The sequence below is a fragment of the Ostrinia furnacalis genome, unplaced genomic scaffold, assembly GCF_004193835.3.
Source record: "Ostrinia furnacalis isolate ACB-3 unplaced genomic scaffold, ASM419383v2 OfSCF2610, whole genome shotgun sequence".
NCBI lineage: Eukaryota > Metazoa > Arthropoda > Insecta > Lepidoptera > Crambidae > Ostrinia > Ostrinia furnacalis.
The window spans coordinates 202,946-214,722 of NW_021132849.1; the positions used below are offsets into that span (position 1 = coordinate 202,946).

Consider the following 11,777-nt stretch of genomic DNA (forward strand, 5'->3'; position numbering starts at 1 on the left):
AGTGTTTTTTTTTATAAAATCTTAAACTAAGACCGCCAATGGTGATTTCCTGTCAACATTTTTCTGATGATGAGGATCACTATTTATCAATTAAATACAAATAATTATTTCAAGTTGTCTGATTGTCTGAAACTTTCCACAAAATAAATGTTACAGGAGTACAAATTGTACTAACAATCCTGGCAACATTACTTGGCGGAACAGCGCGAAATACAGATTTTGCAAACTGTGGTCGTTTTTTTACATCATTGGTAGTTTCATGGAGTTATTCTTTTCTCTCTTTCTTCTTTCTTTTTTTCGTCTTCCGGCGGCAGTTGATAATGAGTTATATTTTGTTGTTTTTAAATAAGTAAAACCACAAAATTAGGACATAAAAATATATTTATTATCTACTAGCAATAAACTTAAAACCACTCAACATAAAGGCACAACCTTGTCAATAATTCATTTCAATAATTAAATTATTCACTACGTAATTCACAATTTATTTTTTTACTAGTTTCTCAGCTTGACTAGAAAGACGTTCGTACGCAGTTTTATTCCTGTAAAGGTGAATATTCGCTTTAACCTTCTTCAAGATCATCTCGGGGTCTAGATCGCAGAGTGACAAAAGTGCATCTGAAAGAAACAAAATAGAAATATCAAAATCATTTCGGATTGATTTTACTTTAGATTTAGATTGATTATAATTTATGCCAATACCATAAATATTGGACTAGATAGACAGGTTCAATTCTTATCTAAACATGCTAGCTAATGAGGGCTATCGTTTTTATACTTAACAGTTGGCACCCCTGGCGATTGACAGGACCTTACTCTACAGTGGCGCCATCTTGATGAGTGCAAATGCGATAGTCCTCCTACCACTTTAGCGCTCACAAGTTGGCGCCACTGTCTTCGCTACTAGCAAGTGACAGGACCTTACTCTACAGTGGCGCTAACTGGTGAGCGCTAAAACGATAGCCCTCATTCAATACTGTCTTACCCAGCATCTCCTTTCTGAATCCTTCGTCCGTGTCATCCAAGTGAATCAACATAGCGCTGTAGAGAGCGTCAATATGGGCGCCGTACGTCACGTTATTATACTCCGGTCGGCTCTTGAAGAGGGTGCATAGCGTCTGGACGGCGTACGAGCGGACCTTATCGCTGCTGTCGTCAAGGCGTTTGAGCACCACTGGAAATAAAAAGGTATTTTATCTTTTATGTATTTGGTGAAACTGTTATAGCATGAATCGGAACGCTCTGTCTGGGAATTTATGATCTGTGGTAAAGGGTAGTATTGCCATTAGAAAAAAAAATACAGGTCTTCTAACTTCCAACCCAGAAATATTAAAATTAGAGCTGTGGTTTTCTGAATAAAGAAAAATAAAAAAAATTAAGATAGTAGTTATCTATCTCTCTTGGGTTCACAGCTGCAGAAAAGTAGCCTGGATAAAGTTGAACCGATATCAAGAATCAAGATAAGTATTGGAAGTTAAGCTTTTGGGATATCTGCAGATATAAAATCCAGTGTTGCTCACCAAAGTACAACTTGTGCAGAATCTCGACGGTGAAACAGCCGCGTTGCTTGGCTAAAGTGGCCAGGTAGCAGATAGCCCGCAGCGTGTGCTGTCTGGTCAGCGTAGAGTTGTCGTCCGCCAGCCCCACTAATAGGGGAACTATTTTCTCCATAAATGGCTCCAAAGATTCTTTAGTCGGGAATAGATTCACTTCCTGAAATAATAAAAAAAAAATGTAACACCTCTGATTCGTGTGTATGAAAAACTTCTGCAGAATATAATTATGTCTTGGGTCTTGTAAATAAGATTTTTTTGGTCTATACTGAGAAACGCTTGCAATCATGGGCGTACTACCCAGAGGGGCAAAGGTAGGCTGCCTCAAGGCCAAGCGACTGTGTTGATGCTACGCTTCAAAACTTCCGAAAAATCTTCAGAAGCTAGATAGCACCAGTGTCCTCACTCAGTCTCGTGTGAACATGCAATGAGGGCTATCGTTTTTATACTTAACAGTTGGCACCCCTGGCGATTGACAGGACCTTACTCTACAGTGGCGCCATCTTGATGAGTGCAAATGCGATAGTCCTCCTACCACTTTCACGCTCACCAGTTGGTGCCACTGTCTTCGCTACTAGCAAGTGACAGTACCTTACTCTACAGTGGCGCTAACTGGTGAGCGCTAAAACGATAGCCCTCATTGCAGCGCGGAGCAGACTCATTGTTTGTAAACTCAATCATAAAAAATATACTTACCTGCTGTCCCATAAAAATAACCCCCCAATCTCAGAAATTCCCAGTGAACATCTGAGTCGGATATGTCAAGTGTCTCTCACCTTCTCATTGTTGTCCCCGTCGCCCCCCTTGTCCCGTACAAGCTTGCAATCGTCCTGCGGAGCATCTTGTAAGGCAGAGCAGAGACAAGCCACGGCGGCGCTGCGGATGGCCTCAGTCGCGACTCTCTCTGCTAAGCTTCATCGTTTGTCCTCAGACACAGATGTGCCAAGTGTGTCACCGTCTCATTGTTATCCCCGTCTCCCCCCTTATGTCTCACCTTCTCATTATTGTCCCCGTCGCCCCCCTTGTCCCGTACAAGTTTGCAGTCGTCCTGCGGAGCATCTTGCAAGGCAGAGCAGAGACAAGCCACGCGGCGCTGCGGATGGCCTCAGTCGTGACTCTCTCTGCTAAGCTTCATCGTTTGTCCTCAGACACATATGTGCCAAGTGTGTCACCGTCTCATTGTTATCCCCGTCTCCCCCCTTATGTCTCACCTTCTCATTATTGTCCCCGTCGCCCCCCTTGTCCCGTACAAGCTTGCAGTCGTCCTGCGGAGCATCTTGTAAGGCAGAGCAGAGACAAGCCACGGCGGCGCTGCGGATGGCTTCAGTCGCGACTCTCTCTGCTAAGCTTCATCGTTCGTCCTCAGACACAGATGTGCCAAGAGTCTCACCGTCTCATTGTTATCCCCGTTTCCCCCCTTATGTCTCACCTTCTCATTGTTATCCCCGTCGCCCCCTTTGTCTCGTACAAGCTTGCAGTCGTCCTGCGGAGCATCTTGCAAGGCAGAGCAGAGACAAGCCACGGCGGCGCTGCGGATGGCCTCAGTCGTGACTCTCACTGCTAAGCTTCATCGTTTGTCCTCAGACACAGATGTGCCAAGTGTCTCACCGTCTCATTGTTATCCCTGTGTCCCCCCTTATGTCTCACCTTCTCATTATTATCCCCGTCGCCACCCTTGTCCCGTACAAGCTTGCAGTCGTCCTGCGGAGTATCTTGCAAAGCAGAGCAGAGACAAGCCACGGCGGCGCTGCGGATGGCCTCGGCGGTTCGTCCCGCAGACCACACCAGGTTCGGCATTATCACCTCTAAACATGGATAGATATCAACGTTTAATTTATTAAAGAACCGGTATCATGTGGTCTGTACATGAGTAAGGGCTGTAAGCTACAAAAGTTACCCTGCGTTGAGCAGGTGCAGATTTGAGCCAGTTTAGGATAATAGCTAACCGATCCGTTTCATTGAAAATCGGGTTTTAGTAGGTAGACCCACCCCTTTTGGCAGGGAGAGTCCCACGAAACCGACTGGCCATCTCCATGCTAAAACAAATATTAATATAGAATCTATTAATATTAGCTTTAGCATGGAGATGGCACAGATAAATGTGTGCATCATAATTATAGTCAGTGCAAATAACAATGTCACACTTGTAAGGCTGATCAAAAAAGTCATCTAAAATACAAACTGGATTATCCCAGTCAGTTACACTGCGCATAAGGAGTTTCGGTCTTACGCGATAATGTCAATTAAATAAAACCCCAAAACCCAAAAAATCAAAGTGTTATGAGAAATTCAAGTATACCTTCTATAACAATCTTGAGGAAAGCCTCCAGCTTATCAGTCTCGCACTTGCAGAAGTTGGCCTGCCTCTTGAGGAGTACAGTGGACAGCACAGTAAAGATCTTCAGCTTCACCTCTGGGTCCACTTTGGGGGTCGCCAGACACTCTTTGAGGAGAGGCGCGATGAGATGCAGCTGATCGCCCATGGCAGATCCTGATGTAAAATGAGTGTTGCTATTAGAAAAAAATATTTGGGACTTCTTCTTTTCGTATCGACAACAAACCTACACAGTGTCAGCCCAAAAATCCGCCACAAGAGTGGCGTTGTCAGTAGCACTCACCAAATCCTGCGTAAGCATCATTTCCACCTCGTGCTCGTCACTAAATGACATTGAAATATTTCGGACGAATTGAGGATTGCCAACATTAAAGATAGTTTAAATAGCAATGCATGAAAATAAAATGATCCCAAGTATTGATTTTATTTATCTTTATTTTATTTTAACTATTAGGACACGACATCCCCATGCCAAGTATTGATGTCACATACAGCTTCTGGCCAATTTTAGGAGCGATAATCTTTCGATTCTGGCTTACTATTACTTTGTAGACTAATTTCGGGGCCTTATGTTTTTAGTGCGATGTCGTCAGATGACGTAGGCAATTTTGCAGCGGTCTCACGGACTAACAAATAGACTTTGAAATCACTTACCGGCATGCATGAGCACGCACTCCAGCAGACATCGATCCGGCGTGAGAAGACTCCAGGTAAGCGCGTCACTAGTAATGGCAGCGAGCACGCGGCGCACGTGAAGCGAGTACAATCCCGTGAGAGACAGCCCGCACTTCTCTATGGCGCGTAGCTTGTCGAGGTTGGCTGGAAATCATTTATTTATTTATTTATTTATTAGGTCTACCAACATTGTTACATTACAACATGGTACACTTAAAAATAACAATTATGAACAAAGTTACAATGCAACAACAATTATAGGCTGACACAACATGCAATATAGATTCAAATCATCATCATCATGAGGGAAAAGTCTTTAATTCAGGCACCAGGTCAGCGCGTCACTAGTGATGGCAGTAAGCACGCGGCGCACGTGAAGCGAGTACAATCCCGTCAGAGACAGCCCGCACTTCTCTATGGCGCGCAACTTGTCGAGGTTGGCTGGAAATCATCATCATCATGAGGAAAGTCTTTAATTCAGGCTCCAGGTCAGCGCGTCACTAGTGATGGCAGCGAGCACGCGGCGCACGTGAAGCGAGTACAATCCCGTTAGAGACAGCCCGCACTTCTCTATGGCGCGCAGCTTGTCGAGGTTGGCTGGAAATCATCATCATCATGAGGAAAGTCTTTAATTCAGGCTCCAGGTCAGCGCGTCACTAGTGATGGCAGCCAGAACGCGGCGCACGTGAAGCGAGTACAATCCCGTGAGAGACAGCCCGCACTTCTCTATGGCGCGCAGCTTGTCGAGGTTAGCTGGAAACCCCACGTCATCATGAGGACCTCTCTAATGGGACAATATTATTTGATCCTCTAAAAACTAATTGATCTTTTTTGTATGTGCACTTTTAAAAATAAATGTTTTTTATTATATTTTATCTTTATATTAATTATTGGGTCTATATTAGTTGATCTACGGATAAATTATGAATGATCTTCATTAAAGGTAACATAATATTTATGTTTAACATACTCTTTTAATATTTGGTAAACAAAAATAATATTTGATCCTCTTTTTTAGTTATTGATCTTTAATTTTGTTAATTTGATGATTTTTATATCAAGTTTGCCTTTTAATATTGATCACCTAATAAATAGATTTCGATCTATGTATAACTTAACTTTAAAATATATTTGATCTAACAAAAAATAGTATTGGTTAATATTTTTAATTAAAAAATATCTTTTAATTTACGCGGTACTTTGTGGTTGAGTGACAATCGTCCGTCATTGGTTACTGAGTTGGCCAAGGGCTTAACTTAGCGGCCAATAAGCAAGCAGAATGGTACATTGCCATGTTTGTTTAAATTACAAGCTTTGCTTAGTTTGGGACTAGAGGCGCTATGTAAAATAATTTCATACTTCTGACATCCCTGAACCCGACATCATAATTTTTACCTCTTTATTTTTTTCAAATCGCAAGGTTGATTCTCTTAGTATACCGATCTCGACCGTGATCAGTGACCATAAAGTCATCTGTCAACGGGTTGATTAGACACGATAAAAGCACTAAACGATATTTATTTACTTTTAGTGCGACATCGGGTCGTAAGGACCTGATAAGTTTTTTTTTCCAAATATTTACTGTGTTTGACGAAACAATTGCAAAACAATATTTATCTTTCGTACTACTGAAAAGACCGAATATATCCATCCCGTACCAACGCATCCAGCACCTAAGGTCAATTCGACCCGATAACGCAGTGTGAACGTGTTAAGTATGTTTTTTTAATAAAAAAAATCTTTGAACATCATGTGCCTTTAAATAGTTTCCATCCTTTGACTACAACTTAATAAAAATAAGTACCATAACATAATTATTTTGAAGATTATTTGATATAGACAAAAAATCTAAATATATGTATAAAAGGAGAAACTGACTGACTGACTGACAGATCAACGCACAGCCTAAACGGCTAAACGTAGGCACTTGAAATTTGGAAGGGACGTAGCTTAGGTACCGTAGAGGTGCACTAAGAAAGGAATTCCCGAAATTCCCACGGGAACGGGAATTAGCGGGAAAAACGGGATTCACGCGTACGAAGTCGCGGGCGGCCGCTAGTAATTTATACAAATCGAATTATTTAAAAAAGTATCACAATATTGAATATTTGGTGCTCATTTCTTTTATTTTTGAGGACCAACAAGTAACGATCAGATATAATTTTTACATCTCAATTTTTTTTGCGTATTTCAAAAGAGGTTAATATATCGATCGATTTCATTTATTTTATGTCTCAAAGAAAGAGGATCAATCATTAAAATAGATGACCATTTAGATTTTTTTATTTGCCGTTTTTGCTAATTTAAAAAGATCATTTAAATACATGCCCTCTCTAATTTACCAGAGGCAAAAGAGAAGATTTGACAGAGGATTAAGAGGCTGTTGTTCGCATAATTATGTCTCCCCTTGTCGCTTCTTACAACATCCACGTAGTCATACTCTGTAGGAACCACACGAAATCCCCATATGAATCGACAGCAGTAAACTGTATAGTTCAGTGAGTAAGACTAGACTTAGGTATCTAAGCTGCACAGTCCATCTATTTTGGCGGAAACTTTATTTTAAAGGCGCCAATAGTACCTACGATGTCGGATTCGTGAGGTCGCAAATACGTTTAATATAGTTACCACAATTCAAGCTTAGCCCTGAATTATTTTTCGCAATGTCAACTCACACAAAGCCATGATCTGTATCTGGTCGTCCACAGGCATGGCGTAGACGGTGAAGCTGATGACGAAGAGGTCCTCGGCGACCGGCAGGCACTCCTCCTTGCACAGATCCATGAGAGCTTCCACCACGCGGAGGAGGTTCGTTTGGTACTTGGGCTGAAAATCAAACAATAAGACCAGATCAAAAAGCATTCCTCCTTTATTTTGCAAGAGGGAGCGTGGATATAAGAAGATAAGGTTGGCTGTTGCCAGCTCGCCACTGGGAGCGGTCAGAAAGATGAAGGATCCTGTGCCCGACTAGACTAAGGTGGACTAATGAAACTCAGTTTAAGAACCGTCACTGAAAAGCAAGTCTTACTGCTGTTTTATAAGATCACGGTCGATAGACCTTTGTAATTGAACTTTGTCTTTTTTTATAATGAAAATGATTGCGGGTTTTGTACACCCCCACTAGAATAACGAGCGCATCGTTTGAACTAAACTAATAAGGATTAAGCTTGAGCCAATGCAGAGACAGTCTAGTATACCTATGGGAGAAGAAGAGCCTTACCTTCCTAACCCTGCACCGATCAGGGTCCACCAGTTCCTTACAGAGCTCCTTCATGACTTTTCCCTTGATGTGCTCAGCCTGCGAGCCTCTGATGATGTTGGCGATGACGAACAGAGCGCCCCACGAGTCTACTTCGGCTTCTAGCAGCGGCCACCACGTCTCGGGCGTTATGAAGTAGCCGAACAACTCGGATGCTCGTTTGATCTGGTGAACATGGAGGATACAGAATAAAAAGCTGATTGTTATGTTAAGAATCTGGTTTTTGACTCTTTTCCCATTCCTAAGTTGGGACGATCATCTCAAGATGGGCTGAATGATGAATCGTGTACAAACGAACACGGTATTTTTGCGTTTGTTATGGCATACCTATACGAGTCGTTACATTCTCCGGCCTGCAGTAGAAGTTCTGGTGAACAAGTTAAGCTGCCAACCAGAGTTTAGGTGGAGGTAGGCAAAAAAGACCTGTGAGTTACGATAAAAAAATAATGAGGGAAGGAGGATTTACTGATAAAACGCTTGTACGTCGACCAAGAATATGATTTCTAAACCTTAAAGCTTTGGATATTAGTAGGTACCTCCAAAGTGATCCTGGGATCGTCATCGCTAGCGCCGCGGTGCAGAGTCCTGACGATGGTGTTGGCGTGCTGCGTGGAGCCCTCGTCGGCGCATAGGATGAGCCAGCACAGCAGCTGTGAGACTCGTAGCCTGGCGTCGCTTGCCAGCCGTCCATCTCTGGAGGAGCTGGATGTTGGTAGGTACCTCCAAGGTGATCCTGGGATCGTCATCGCTGGCGCCGCGGTGCAGAGTCCTGACGATGGTGTTGGCGTGCTGCGTGGAGCCCTCCTCGGCGCACAGGATGAGCCAGCACAGCAGCTGCGAGACTCGCAGCCTGGCGTCAGCTTGCCAGCCGTCCATCTCTAGAGGAGCTGGATGTTGTTACTGTTGGTAGGTACCTCCAAAGTGATCCTCGGGTCGTCATCGCTAGCGCCGCGGTGCAGAGTCCTCACGATGGTGTTGGCGTGCTGCGTGGAGACCTCCTCGGCGCACAGGATGAGCCAGCACAGCAGCTGCGAGACTCGCAGCCTGGCGTCAGCTTGCCAGCCGTCCATCTCTAGAGGAGCTGGATGTTGTTACTGTTGGTAGGTACCTCCAAAGTGATCCTCGGGTCGTCATCGCTAGCGCCGCGGTGCAGAGTCCTGACGATGGTGTTGGCGTGCTGCGTGGAGCCTTCCTCGGCGCACAAGATGAGCCAGCATAGCAGCTGCGAGACTCGGGCCTAGCGTCACCTTCCAGCCGTCCATCTCTAGAGGAGCTGGATGTTGGTAGGTACCTCCAAGGTGATCCTCGGGTCGTCATCGCTAGAGCCGCGGTGCAGAGTCCTGACGATGGTGTTGGCGTGCTGCGTGGAGCCCTCCTCGGCGCACAGGATGAGCCAGCACAGCAGCTGCGAGACTCGTAGCCTGGCGCCAGCTTGCCAGCCGTCCATCTCTGGAGGAACTGGATGTTGGTAGGTACCTCCAAGGTGATCCTGGGATCGTCATCGCTAGCGCCGCGGTGCAGAGTCCTGACGATGGTGTTGGCGTGCTGCGTGGAGCCCTCGTCGGCGCACAGGATGAGCCAGCACAGCAGCTGTAAGACTCGTAGCCTGGCGTCGCTTGCCAGCCGTCCATCTCTAGAGGAACTGAACGTTGGTAGGTACCTCCAAGGTGATCCTGGGATCGTCATCGCTGGCACCGCGGTGCAGAGTCCTGACGATGGTGTTGGCGTGCTGCGTGGAGCCCTCCTCGGCGCACAGGATGAGCCAGCACAGCAGCTGCGACACCCGCAGCCTGGCGTCAGCTTGCCAGCCGTCCATCTCTGGAGGAGGCATTATATGTGAATATACATAGGCGATACGGGCAGCCGTAGGACCGGTCGTTGTAGAAATCCATGGAGGAGACCTTGGTCATGCAGTGGACGGTATTTGGCATACCCAGCTTCTGGCCCAAGTCAGTATTTTAGGTCCCCGCGCTTATTTTATCATCATACACATTGTGACATTACATTATATTATGATTCTACACGAAACATAAGGTACCAATGTAGACAGAGGCATGGGCCTAAAATTTCCACAGGAGGTAGGGCCACCTGAGGGATACGCCCATGTATTTCAGTTATGGATACGTATTTAAGCTTAGAGGAGCTAGAGCACAATCGTAAATGGAGTAGTAGAGTAGAATCTAATAACTTTGAAGAGGCAAACTGATAATCATGTTATCTAATAATTTTAAAAATACATGTAAGGCGAAACGAAGTCGAATAATCGCGCCACAACCGCGCGAGCTCTAGGACACTATTATTATTAAATTAAATACCTCGCCAAATAGCAGGTACGATCTTCCCTATATTGGTCTGCACCAGGACCCTGCATCCCATATTCGGGCGCTTTACGTCGGGGTAGTGCGTCGGCACATCTTTCAGGAAGTCTGCTTTCTTTTTCAAGTCCTCTTCATTCTCCTCCATGTACTGGAGTCCGATGTCCGTCCAAAGCTTGGTAGCTGTCTCTCTTATGTCTGCTATGACGTCACTGAGACTGTTGATAGAAGGTAGAATACAAATGTTACATTTTGTAACTATGCTGCTTTGAAAACCAGGCAAAAGGTGAAGGAAAAAAATTTTTTTTAAGTACTGGGGTGTTCCATATTTCAACTGTACCATCATCATTTTTAATGGAACACCAATTTCCATGGAAGAAAGTGTTTGAAAGATTATAGTAAGTTTATCATAATTTATAATCAGTGAATAAGTTACTATTTCTAGTCATATGAATAATTGAGTTATACATTTTCACCTTGTAAGCAAGAGTGGTATCATACGATGCCAGAAGGAGTATCTGTCCCTGTAGTTCAGCATCCAGTTGCCGACCTCTAGGGTAACCTGAAGACGGACCTGTGAGTTCTCATCAAACAGCTTCTCTGCCATGGGAGTAATGGACAATTCAAAACACTTTCCATTTCCTGCTAGAACTATGGCCCCTGGAAATTAAATATAGTGGCTAAATAATAATGCTAGGTTATTTATAAATTAGTTTAATTATTTTTATGCTTACCAATTGCCTTAATAGCTGCAACCCTAACCCTGAAATGCTGATGAGCAAAATTGGACAACACAGGCTTAACATAGCTTTCACATTGGAAATGAAAATCTCTTTGAAGGACCTGCGTCAACAGGATTATACAATCACAGGCTTCCAGCTTCACCTTGGGGAATGGATCTGCACTGGTCTTGGTCAAAATACTGGTGAAATCGTTAATAAATGGACTTAACAAATGAGTAACTTTGTATTTCTCTACAATTTTGCGTACTAATTGAATGAGAACTAAGCGTAGTTCTTCTGATTCCTCCACTATTTCAGGGCAGCCAATACGCCGGACAATCACAGGCAAAATATAAGTCAAATAATAGTCATTGAGCGGCAAGCGATCAATGAAATTGGAAATGATCAATGCAGAAGCCTCACGACACGCCTCCGACACATCAGAGAAGCTTTTCAGCACGTAAGAGTACACTTCAGGAAACACAACTGTGAGATCACAATCTTGGTTCGCTGGCTCTTCAAATATTTCTTTGTTGATGTTCATTAAGGCTTGTTTTCGGGCCATTTTCGACTCGCTTTGAAGAGCCGTGATGTATTGCTCCAACGCAATTTTAGGGAGATCTTGGAGTCTAGGTTTAGTTCCAGACATGTTTGCTCAAAGGAAACAATAATCCTCAGCCAACTGAATTTTCTTTTACCACTACGGCAATGAGAAATATCTGGAAAATGGAATATTGACAAAACAACGCAGTTCGGCGAATTCAATATAAACAAAATTTGGTTGTCATGACAACTGTCAATGTGACAATACCTGCCAAAATGATCACAGATTAAACATAACTCTGTCTGAGCTCCTGAGCTAAATAGCTACAGTCGCAGAAAAACGTTAGTTTGGGATCAGCCTTATCTTCATTTTGT

The 11,777-nt window shown here is 43.9% G+C and overlaps 1 protein-coding gene across 1 annotated transcript; it reads right to left on the bottom strand.

The window, feature by feature from the left end:
* Positions 1-365: 365 nt before the first annotated feature.
* Positions 366-11,654, bottom strand: Dnaaf5 (dynein axonemal assembly factor 5). The gene is made up of 12 exons (XM_028309131.1): positions 10,872-11,654; positions 10,614-10,797; positions 10,138-10,355; positions 9,483-9,640; positions 7,784-7,987; positions 7,239-7,389; positions 4,543-4,707; positions 3,853-4,044; positions 3,201-3,358; positions 1,521-1,713; positions 986-1,174; positions 366-618 (listed from the first exon to the last, which is right to left on the bottom strand). The coding sequence occupies exons 1-12, from the start codon at positions 11,506-11,508 to the stop codon at positions 485-487; spliced, it is 2,583 nt and encodes an 860-aa protein (XP_028164932.1). The 5' UTR covers positions 11,509-11,654; the 3' UTR covers positions 366-484.
* Positions 11,655-11,777: the final 123 nt, after the last annotated feature.